This window comes from Balaenoptera acutorostrata, chromosome 1 (assembly GCF_949987535.1).
Source record: "Balaenoptera acutorostrata chromosome 1, mBalAcu1.1, whole genome shotgun sequence".
Taxonomy (NCBI): Eukaryota; Metazoa; Chordata; class Mammalia; order Artiodactyla; family Balaenopteridae; genus Balaenoptera; species Balaenoptera acutorostrata.
The window spans coordinates 196,075,182-196,086,970 of record NC_080064.1 but is presented as its reverse complement, the minus strand read 5'-3'; the positions used below and the strand labels follow the sequence as shown (position 1 = coordinate 196,086,970).

General features: G+C 42.7%; 1 protein-coding gene, 1 non-coding gene and 1 pseudogene across 2 annotated transcripts; 2 read left to right on the top strand and 1 right to left on the bottom strand.

Annotated features, from left to right (window-relative positions):
• Positions 1-2,422: 2,422 nt before the first annotated feature.
• On the top strand, positions 2,423-3,534 carry LOC130705891 (small nuclear ribonucleoprotein-associated protein B). Its single transcript, XM_057535959.1, has one exon. The coding sequence runs from the start codon at positions 2,549-2,551 to the stop codon at positions 3,242-3,244; it is 696 nt and encodes a 231-aa protein (XP_057391942.1). The 5' UTR covers positions 2,423-2,548; the 3' UTR covers positions 3,245-3,534.
• A 4,680-nt stretch (positions 3,535-8,214) lies between these two features.
• Positions 8,215-8,323, top strand: LOC130705948 (U6 spliceosomal RNA). Its single transcript, XR_009006345.1, has one exon. It is a non-coding gene; the product is annotated as a U6 spliceosomal RNA (small nuclear RNA).
• A 1,335-nt stretch (positions 8,324-9,658) lies between these two features.
• LOC103016460 (HIG1 domain family member 1A, mitochondrial-like) lies at positions 9,659-9,936 on the bottom strand (annotated as a pseudogene).
• Positions 9,937-11,789: the final 1,853 nt, after the last annotated feature.

The window sequence follows — 11,789 nt, the reverse complement described above, 5'->3', positions numbered from 1 at the left end:
TGGCTCACGAGCTTTAGAGTGCAGGCTCAATAGTTACGGCACATGGGCTTAGTTGTTCTGCGGCATGTGGGATCTTCCCGGACCAGGGCTCGAACCCATGTCCCCTGCACTGGCAGGCGGATTCTTAACCACTGCACCACCAAGGAAGCCCTGCCATACTCTTTAGGATAAAAAGTTCATACTGTTTAAGTTTATTACACAAGACCCTTTAAGATCTGACCTTTTTTTTTTTTAAACTTCTCTATCTTCTCCCCCACTTTCTCATTCATTCTGTACTCTACCTATAAAGAACTACCTGTCAATCCTCAAAACATCATAGTGTTTCATGCCTCTGTCTGTTCACTCATCTCTTTATTTGTTCATTTATCCATCCATCCATCTGCTTCATCAGCTAAAATGTACAAGAGGCTATAATGATGCTGGGGATAAAGAGTCAACCTCGCGAGGTTCGATTTGGTGGAAGAGAGAAAAGAGGAGAATTAATTATCAGAGCTTAGGGTGCTGGGGGTATGGAGGTGTCCCTAATCCATCTTGGGAGAGATGAATGGCAAGCATCCTGGAGGAAGTGGGGCTGGAGGATCCTTGAGGCCAAAGCAGAGTGAGCCGAGGGACAAGGGGGTTCCTGAGAGGAAGCAGTTCACACCAGCCATGGAAGCGTGAGGGGCTGTGGAGTGCTCGGGGTCCTAACCCCATTCCACAGGTGCAAAGCCTGGCCTGTGTTTAAGATACGTCCTTGGAGCGTGGAAACATGCAGAGAGAACGGCCAACAGTTGGGGATGGCTGAATAAATGATACTATCTCCACTTCACTGGCTACAATGCAGCCATTGAAAAAAAAAAGCTAAGCAGAGCCTTCACTGGATGGCTTGGAGGGATTCCTGTGAAGTATTTATTGCTGCATGGGCAAAGCAAGGTAATCGTGTGAGTGGGAGAACCAAGCAAAAGAGAAGAAAAGATGATAGAGGCGTATGATCACATTTATGCGTTTAGGTAAAAATCTGTGCACATGTAGATATGTATACAAATAAAATAAAGAGATTAAAGCAACTTAGAAAATGCAGTCAAGTATAAAGGGAAGATATACAAATCACCTGTAATCCTGACATCTTGAGATCTTAAAGCTCTGAAATACTTTCTTCTAATCTTTTCCTATGTATTTAAGGATTTAAATACAGACAAATTTGGTATCATATTGTATATATTGTTTTATGTTCTGCCCTTTAAAAAAATTGTTTATAACAACCCTTGCTTAATAGATATTACAACATTTATTTAATTTTATTTATTTATTTTTTGCAGCATGTGGGATCTTAGTTCCCCAACCAGGGATCGAACACGTGCCCCCTGCATTGAGAGCATAGAGTTTTAACCACTGGACCACCAAGGAAGTCCCTATATTCTGCCCTTTTAAACATCTACGTTATATGATCAATATTTTTCCATCCCATTATATTTTTTCTAAATCATGATTTTTAATTTCTGGCTGCTGTTCCTTTAGATCACTCTTTTGTAATTTATCGTTCTCTTGTTGTTGGACATCCAGTGTTCATTCATTAATTTTCCTGATTTAAATAACCTTTGCCTTGTCACTTATTAGCTGTGTGACCATGGATGGCTTACTTAATCTTTTGGTACCTCAGTAAAATGGAAATAGTAATAGTATAGGGTTGTTATAAAGAGCAAAATGGGGACTTCCCTGGTGGTGCAGTGGTTAAGACTCTGCGCTTCCAATGCAGGGGGCCCGGGTTCGATCCCTGGTCAGGGAACTAGATCCTGCATGCATGCTGCAACTAAGAGTCCACATGCCACAACTGAGGAGCCTGGCACAACCAAATAAATATTAAAAAAAAAAAGAGTAAAATGACTTAAAACGTATTTCCTTGTAAGTGAGGCTGGCACAAAGAAAGTACTCAATAAACACTCTTTGTTTTTTCATTTGTTTGCTTTTGTTTTCTTTTCTTTTTTCTTTTTTAAAAGCTCTCTCTTTGGAAGCTGTCTGAAGCAGCATATGAAAATGTCTTCTCTTCTAGACTGAAGATGACAGGGCCTCCCTCAGACCACTGTGTGAGTATTAAACAAAATGTTCCAAGTGGTTAACATGATACCTGACACCCCACAGACCCTTAGTCCACTTTCCCTGGGTGTTTTCAAGTCTCCAGTCTCCACAAAATGTTCTTCCTCTGTGCTCAGCTGGCGCCCAGCATATACTCTATTATATATTGTATGCTATGTTATTATCTATATTATATCTTATATACAGGACTTATGTCTCTGTACTGTGTTGGCCTATTTTCTCTTTTGTTTGTGAAGAGGTGAGTCCTTTGTTTGTCTGTCCCCACCTCCCGACACAAGGATTATACGCTGTGGGCACTCAGTGAATGTCTGGGGAAGGAAGAGTATCGAGAAAGAAGATCTAGAGCCTTCTACCTTACCCCATTTTGCCCGTGGTCGCGTTTCCGGTAGCGGCGGCGGGAAGCGAGCTAGTGGCGGGCTTCTAGGCCTCTGCGGAGGCGAATCTGGCGGGAATCGGAGCCATCAGAACCGCCACCATGACCGTGGGCAAGAGCAGCAAGATGCTGCAGCACATCGACTACAGGATGAGGTGCATCCTGCAAGATGGCCGTATCTTCATTGGTACCTTTAAAGCTTTTGACAAGCATATGAATTTGATCCTCTGTGACTGTGATGAGTTCCGGAAGATCAAACCAAAGAACTCAAAACAAGCGGAGAGAGAAGAGAAGCGAGTCCTTGGTCTGGTGCTACTTCGAGGGGAGAACCTGGTCTCAATGACAGTAGAGGGACCACCTCCCAAAGATACTGGCATTGCACGAGTGCCACTTGCTGGAGCTGCTGGGGGCCCAGGGATTGGCAGAGCTGCTGGCAGAGGAATCCCAGCTGGTGTTCCCATGCCCCAGGCTCCTGCAGGACTTGCTGGGCCGGTCCGTGGGGTTGGTGGGCCATCCCAACAGGTGATGACTCCACAAGGAAGAGGCACTGTTGCAGCAGCTGCAGCTGCTGCCACAGCCAGTATTGCAGGGGCCCCAACCCAGTACCCACCCGGCCGTGCGGGTCCTCCCCCACCTATGGGCCGAGGGGCACCCCCTCCAGGCATGATGGGTCCACCTCCTGGTATGAGGCCTCCCATGGGTCCCCCAATGGGGATTCCCCCTGGACGAGGCACTCCAATGGGCATGCCCCCACCAGGCATGCGACCCCCTCCCCCAGGGATGCGAGGCCTTCTTTGACCTTGGCCACAGAGTTATGGAAGTAGCTCCACAGAGGCGTGGGCCCGATTCCCCAGGGCCACGTTACCACACCTGTTTGTTTGTTAAGCCGTTGTTCCGCGGAGTCTCACCGGATTGTCTGGTTTCCCTTACAGGGCCCCCTCCCCCGGGAATGCGCCCACCAAGGCCCTAGACTCATCTTGGCCCTCCTCAGCTCCCTGCCTGTTTCCCGTAAGGCTGTACATAGTCCTTTTACTTCCTTGTGGCCTGTGACACTAGTTTATAATAAACTCTTAAGAGAATATTATAAATGCACCTGGTATGTTTGTTTATTTTCAGAAAAACCTTTGATATGCTGGGTGCTTAATACGAGTCAAGAAGCGTTGCCTTGAAAAAATTTAGCCCTAATCCGTAGCTGCTTCCCTTGTAAAATACTTCATTCGTTTGCAGAGATGCACAGCCTCATCCAAGAGAATTACAAAATTGAACTACAAGAAGACATTTCACCTGTCAAACTGGCAAAGATCATTTTGTTGAAATAAACATTCGTACCCTAAAAAAAAAAAAAAAAAAAAAAAAAAAAAAAAAAGAAGATCTAAGATGAACGTTATTTGAGAGAACAGGAAAGAAAAAGACAAAAGAAAAATGATCATGGGAGACTTCCCTGGTGGTGCAGTGGTTAAGAATCTGCCTGCCAACGCAGGAGACACGGGTTCGAGCCCTGGTCCAGGAAGATCCCACATGCCGTGGAGCAACTAAGCCCCCTGTGCCACAACTACTGAGCCTGCGCTCTAGAGCCCACGAGCCACAACTACTGAGCCCGAGAGCCACAACTACTGAGGCCCGCATGCCTAGAGCCCGTGCTCTGCAACAAGAGAAGCCACCGCAATGAGAAGCCCGCGCACTGCAATGAAGAGTAGCCCCCTCTTGCCACAACTAGAGAAAGCCTGCGTGCAGCAACAAAGACCCAACGCAGCCAAAAATAAATAAATAATTAATTAATTAATTTAAAAAATGGTCATGGGAAGTGGGATTAAATGTTAGGGAAATGGAGAAGGTGAAAAAAGGGAAGATAGTGTGAAGATATGGTGAGGGTCTTGGTAGTGTGAACTGGGGCTGATCACTTGGGGAAAGAATCAGAGTGAGGAAACTCTGGCTAGCAGGGTGCAGGATTGGCTACAGTACACAATTAACCGCTAACTTTTGGGTCCCTGCTGTGTGGCAGGCACGGGGCTAGGTTCTAGTACAGGTTGTCTCATTGACTCATTTCAAGCACCCTGGGGATTTCCCTGGTGATCCAGTGGGTAAGACTCTGAACTCCCAATGCAGGGGGCCCAGGTTCGATCCCTGGTCAGGGAACTAGATCCCACCTGCATGCTGCACTAAGAAGTCCGCATGCCACAACTAAAGATCCCGCACGCCGCAATTAAGACCTGGCACAGCCAAAGTAAATAATTTTTTAAAGAGCACCCTGTATTAGGTAAATAATTTTAATTCCTCCATGAGGGAAATATCTCCTAGAAATATTTTCAGAATGAGGAAACTGGGAATTCCCTGGTGGTCCAGTGGTTAGGACTCTGTGCTTTCCCTGCCGAGGGCCTGGGTTCAGTCCCTGGTCGGGGAACTAAGATCCATAAGCTGCATGGTACAGCAAAAAATAAATTAAAAATGAATGAGAAAACCGCCCAAATGTCCATCAACAGATGAATGGATACAGCGAATGTGGTACATATACACAATGGAATATTACTCAGCCATAACAAAGAATGAAATAATGCCATTTGCAGCAACATGGATGCAACTAGAGTTGTCATACTGAGTGAAGTGAGTCAGAAAGAGAAAGACAAATATCATATGGTGTCACTTAAATGTGGAATCTAAAAAAAAAGATACAAATGAACTTATTTACAAAACAGAAAGAGACTCACAGATATAGAAAACAAACTTATGGTTACCAAAGGGGAAAGGGGAGAGAGGGATAAATTAGGAGTTTGGGATTGACATATACACACCACTATATATAAAATAGAGAACCAACAAGGACCTACTGTATAGCACAGGGAACTATACTCAGTATCTTGTAATAACCTATGAAGAAAAAGAATGTGAAAAAGAACATATATATATCTGAATCACTGTGCTATACACTTGACGCTAACACCACATTGTAAATACTTCAATGGAAGAAAAAAGAATGAGGAAACTGGAGATTTGTGAAGCTAAATTATTTGCCCAGAGTCAACCAGCTAAGGAACGGAGGTGCGATTCACAGGTCTGTCTGGTCCCAGGGCCTGGGAGTTCATTGCTCTGCTTTCTCCAATCCTTTACGGAGCTCGGACCAGACCTGGCTTCAGTGCTTCTCCAGTAAGGTCAAGTGTGTCCCATCAGTCACCATGGTAAATTACACAGCCAGCCTGGCTCTCAGTATTCTTCTCCGTTAATAGTTTGGCATATGGTCGTTGACATTCTTATGGCGCTCCCCGGTGATCCGTGAAGAGACAGAGCCTGTAGTAGGAAACCAAACGAAGAAGGTCAGGATGTCCCCCGAGAGATGGCAGAAAGAGCCTGGTCTCAGTGGACCAAGTGAAAGGTACACTGTGGTCATGTCCCTCTTCATCCATAGCCATGCGGCTTGGCCTGCCTGGCTTATGAGTCATCAACGAAAAGACAAGAAAATTGAGGACAACGTGTAGACACAGGACAGGAGGCGGTATTTTTCTGTACTTAGTGGTGGAGGGGTAGCACAACGTTGGTTCAACAGACAGGGAGACATTCATAGCAAAACCAAAACCGATTTTATTTTTGAACAGGGATATGAACCTGGAAACCTTCAACACTTGAGAAGCTAAAAGCTAAAACACTTGAGAATATATTTTTTAAAATCCCAAACATGTAAGCTTCAAGAAAGCCACAGCTAAGATGCCAGAAATGAAAAAAATCACATAAAAAAAATAAAAGAGCAGAGCTTTTAGGCTGAGGGCACCAGGCTTTCTAGCTGCATTTCAGCCCATTTTGATAGGGTAATTGCAGCAGAACCAGAAATAACTACACATTCTTCCTGGCCCTGATTCTGCATCTCTTAGTTCTGAATTCTGAGTTGGACATACAATTTTTGGGGGCTTATCAGAGCTGGCAGTGCTCCCATTTCTGATATGATTGGAGTTTAGATTCTTGCAAAGAGGCTACCGAACTGGAGGAAAATTTGGGGAATGTTTTCCCCTTTATTTAGTTCATCAGAAATAAAGACACTTTTACATTCTCCCAAATTTAGTCTCAGTAACGGGTTACCACGGTTGGTTTGGGTTGTCTGATGCTAATCACTGAGATTTGGGGTGTCAATGAGAGCGAATGATTTGAACAATTAACATTGATTTTCTTTTCATAATAATGACTAAGCTAAGTTCCATACTTCGTAATGTGGGATGGATGCCAGGTTTTACTTCCAATTTGACTGTCTTATAAACTTGAGGCGTTTGACGAATATTTTAAAGTGATTTTGGTCTGCCCCATGGATAAAGGCCACACTTCTGTGGTCTGTACGACCCCAAGTATTTTTTTAAAATAATTTTTATTGGAGTATGGTTGGTTTACAATGTTGTGTTAGTTTCAGGTGTACAACAAAGTGAACCAGTTATACATATACATATATCCACTCTTTTTTAGATTCTTTTCCCATATAGGTCATTACAGAGTATTGAGTAGAGTTCTCTGTACTATACAGTAGGTCCTTGTTGGTTATCTGTTTTATTTATATATATCGTAGTGTGTATATCTCAATCCCAATCTCCCAATTTATCCCTCCCCCACCAAATATTTTTCATACAAAGTTTATTGAGGGGATGTTAAAAATCATCTTTTATGTAAGTAAAAGGATAGGCCATTCTTACAATTAAAACAATAGATGAAATTATATCCTGGATCAATCGTTAAGCAACTCATATCTCTCCCCCAATCCCTCTCCTTCTCACTCTCTTTCTCCAGGTCTAACTCTAGGTTATTTTATTTTATTTTATTTTTTTATTTTTAAAAAGTATTTTGAACAGAAGCAAGAAAAACTACAATCCTGCAGCCTGTGGACCAAAAACCACAGTTACAGAAAGACAGAGAAGATGAAAAGGCAGAGGGCTATGTACCAGATGAAGGAACAAGAAAAAACCCCAGAAAAACAACTAAATGAAGTGGAGATAGGCAACCTTCCAGAAAAAGAATTCAGAATAATGATAGTGAAGATGATCCAGGACCTCGGAATAAGAATGGAGGCAAAGATTGAGAAGATGCAAGAAATGATTAACAAAGACCTAGAAGAATTAAAGAACAAACAAACAGAGATGACCAATACAATAACTGAAATGAAAACTACACTAGAAGGAATCAATAGCAGAATAACTGAGGCAGAAGAATGGATAAGTGACCTGGAAGACAGAATGGTGGAATTCACTGCTGCGGAACAGACTAAAGAAAAAAGAATAAAAAGAAATGAATATAAAAGAGTTTCATCTTCAAGAAATTCATGGAAAAGACTCTGACAAGTACAGGTTTCTGGTAACTGACTGTACTGCTGAACTGAATGAATAAGCATTTTCAGAACTCTAATGAAAAACTGATGAACTCATAAAAGTGCTAACAAAAGATCAAGATGAAAAAAAAGAAATTAATTACATGGGACTGAGTGAACTGATGAGGATGAGTATAATTTTTGTGACTTTCTGTCTGAATTAAAAAAAAAAAAAATTCCACAAGGACTCAGAGGAAAAGAATATACAAATCAATTTTCACTGGAAAGTAAAGGAGCTGTTACAGTGGAGGATTACTGGACTGAATGTCAATGTTATGACATAGTATAAGTGTGTTTCATGTTTGGTAATTGCAATCATTGTTGCTTTTGTTGTGGTCATCCATGTACAATGCTTGGTGTCAGTCTATCTATCTCTTGTAAAAATAAAATACAGTGTGTGTGTGTGGAAAAAAAAAAAAAAAAAAAAAAAACCAAAGTGCTCGCTTTGGTAGCACATATACTAAAAAATTGGAATGATACAGAGAAGATTAGTATGGCCCCTGTGCAAGAATGACATGCAAATTTGTGAAGCATTCCATATTTTTGGACATGGGAGCAACCTAAGTGTCCATCGACAGATGAATGGATAAAGAAGATGTGGCACATATATACAATGGAATATTACTCAGCCATAAAAAGAAACGAAACTGAGTTATTTGTAGTGAGGTGGATGGACCTAGAGTCTGTCATACAGAGTGAAGTAAGTCAGAAAGAGAAAAACAAACACCGTGTGCTGGCACATATATATGGAATCTAAAAAAAAAGGAAGGGTGGTTGTGAGGGGCCTGGGGGCAGGACAGGAGTGGAGACGCAGACGTGGAGAGTGGACTTGGGGACACGGGAAGGGGGAAGGGTGGGCTGGAATGAAGTGGGAGAGTGGCATGGACATATATACACTACCAAATGTAAGGCGGATGGCTGGTGGGGGGCAGCCGCATGGCGCAGGGGGATCAGCTCGGTGCTTTGTGACCACCTAGATGGGTGGGATGGGGAGGGTGGGGGGGAGACGCAGGAGGGAGGAGATGTGGGGATGTGTGTGTATGTGTGGCTGATTCACTTTGTTGTGGAGCAGAGGCTAACACACCATTGTAAAGCAATTGTGCACCAATAAAGATGTTAAATAAATAAAAAAAAAAAAAGTATTTTTCATTTACCTTTGCATTAGCACTTAAAATACACATTTCTATTTCAAAATGCCATTTAAAAATTATTCTAATATAACAGCAGCAAAATATAATTCTGCAATTACAAAAGAGCTAAACGGGGATCTACAGTTAAGTTATTCTCATGTTTACAACTATGATTCTGAAATAGATACTATTTCAAAGCAGCTGTTACCAGCTCTTTAGGTTTGGTTTAAAAACACACACATAGTTGCCGGGAGGTTTATAATGTTGTATTCTGTGCACTGTTCTGAAAGCGTTCTTCAAGAGCCAACCAGCCCTTAAAAACAGTACTCAGTCCACAAGGCAGTCAGAAAGAGTTAAATTAACTGGGGTAAATAGGATTCCTACATTACATCAAAAGCATATGATATTCTGCAGCAACTGGGAGCATTTTCAGGTTTGGCATGTTGTCCTCTTTACAACTAATTTTATCAGAAGAGTTTAAGAAGGTGGACATTGTACCACTATCAAGTGCATTTAAAAGTGACATGTTTTTGTGCTAACCTCACTCCCCTGAATGATCTAGCTAGTGAACTAGTCACCAGTAACTTGGTCACCAGGCAAATCAAGCCTGCAAGAAAGGGAGCCAACATTCAAATTACCATGTTATTGTTCGACCCACAGAATTTATTTTCAACATAAACATATAACCTCAATATGAGATGTCTAACTAAAGCAAGCACCACCAACAAGACCAAGACAGCCTCTCCTCTTCTAAGGTTTAGGTTTTGCCCAGAATTCTTGATACGTGGAAGAGCCCATACCAAGAACCATTGCTCCCACAACAAAGCCTTGGGCTGCCACGTGCATGTGGATCAGGTGAACATTTTAGTATTGCCCCAGCTCTTCCATTTATATAATCCATATGCAACGATTGCTGCAAAACCTGCCGTTCCAGTGGGGACAAATGGTGCCTCTCTAGCTTTTCGGATAAGTTTAGATCCCTGATCTTCATCATATGACGAAAGAGAAACATCTGTGTCCCTTGACATAGTGATTGAAGAATCTTCAGACAATGACAAGATGTCACAGGCTCCAACTGGCTTCTCTCTAGATTATTTTAAAAAGGCATTGCTTTCCCCTTGGTTTAGTGAAGCTGCAAGTAACAGAAAGCCCAGCCTGAACTGCTTCAACAATAAGGAAAATATCGTCTCTCTCCCATCATAAGAGAGTCAGCGATGGGACCACTCCAGGGCTGGGTCACTCATGGCTTGGTGATGTCACCAGGGCCCTGGTTCTCTCTGTCTCTGCCATTGCTAACATGATGCCCTCTCCTCTGGTAGCTTCATGGTTGCCAGGGGGCCGCAGCCATCCCAGGAATCACACTGGACAAAGAAACAAGGTCCAGTGCATTAGATGAGGGTGTCCTGTTTTCTAGCTTTCCATCAGGAAAGAAATCCTCCCAGTAACATGCCAGAAGATTCCTCTCCATGCCGTGGGCGAGATCCTGGTCACAAGCCCGTCCCTAAACCCGTCCCTGGTGGCGTGGCCGTGAGAATATTCAGGACTTAGCCTTGAGCTGAGCTCACAATGGGGTCACTTTTCCAGTGGGGAGAAATGAGGGTTCTGTTGACAAGGAAGCAAGAGAGAATGGACAGGGTAAGCAACACAGACTGTCAGCCCTGCCCCTGAAGTTTTGTTCTCTTGCTACCTTCTTGAGCACCTGTGCCCCGCTAGCCACCATTAATTTCACCTATGTAGGCAAGACACAGTTTGCAAAGGGAGAATGGAACAGTCTGTGGGGAGGGGGATTTAACACTGTGACTCGGAAACGAGGTGAGAGACGTGCACATGGATCAGAGACGCAGGTTAGCGGGTAGGTCACACTTACTGACACACCACCATTTCCTACCCAACTGAATTGAGATCAGATGTCCAAGAGGTACGAACCTTGAGAACCAAAGATGAGCTTCAGACCCTACAGAAGCTTGGAAATTTCCTGTTTCCCCTGGGATTTTTATGTTGGTGATACAGAGCTGTAGAATTCACCATCAATTCACTGATTTGGGCAGTCATTATCAGGATGTACAGCTACTGTGCAGAACAAAACTAAAATTGGGCTCATTGAAACATCCACCGGGAGGCTGGTAGAGAGCAGACCAAAATGTACATGGTGCTTTTATAGAAATGATCTTACTTGAGTATTCCTGTCCTATCTTCTATCTCACTAATTATAGCAAACATTCGAGTACTAATTACTATGTCCAGACACTGGTACATACGCTTTATATCAATTAACTTATTTGTTCAACAGCCCTGCGAGGTAAGAGCCACAATCGTTCCCATTCTAAAGACCAAGAACTGACCCACGGTGAGCTTGTGTGATTTGCAGAAGGTTGAAGAGACTGTAAATGGGAGGAACTGTGATCCCGTGGTTTTTGCACTGAACCACTACACCCAATGTCTCTTTAGGAGGCTTGAACCTGCCACTGATGCCACTTGGATACGTTTTTGTCTTATCAGGGATTTCATTTAACCTCAATACAGGAGAATGTTAAAACATGCTTTGACCATTCATTTTCTCACTAGTGCTTTTTTTGTTTGTTTTGTTTTCTGTCTTGTTTTTCTTTTTTTAATGATTGTTTTGCATCTCACAACATCTCCTAAGTTTAAATTGAAAATCCAGAGAGACTTTGGTTAACACCTCTAATAAATATAGAGCTAGAAATCAGACATTATATTGGGCTGGCCAGAAAGTTCGTTCGGGTTTTTCTGTAACATCTTATGGATGATTTTGGCCAAGCCAATACGTTCATGTGTGTGTGTGTGTGTGTGTGTGTGTGTGTGTGTACTCTCTGATAAGAAATAGTCTTAGAGGCAATGATGATTATATTTGAATGCTTAA

What these genes read in the sequence shown, in the direction of transcription:
- LOC130705891 (XM_057535959.1), top strand. Translation starts at nt 2,549, where the DNA reads ATGACCGTGGGCAAGAGCAGCAAGATGCTGCAGCACATCGACTACAGG.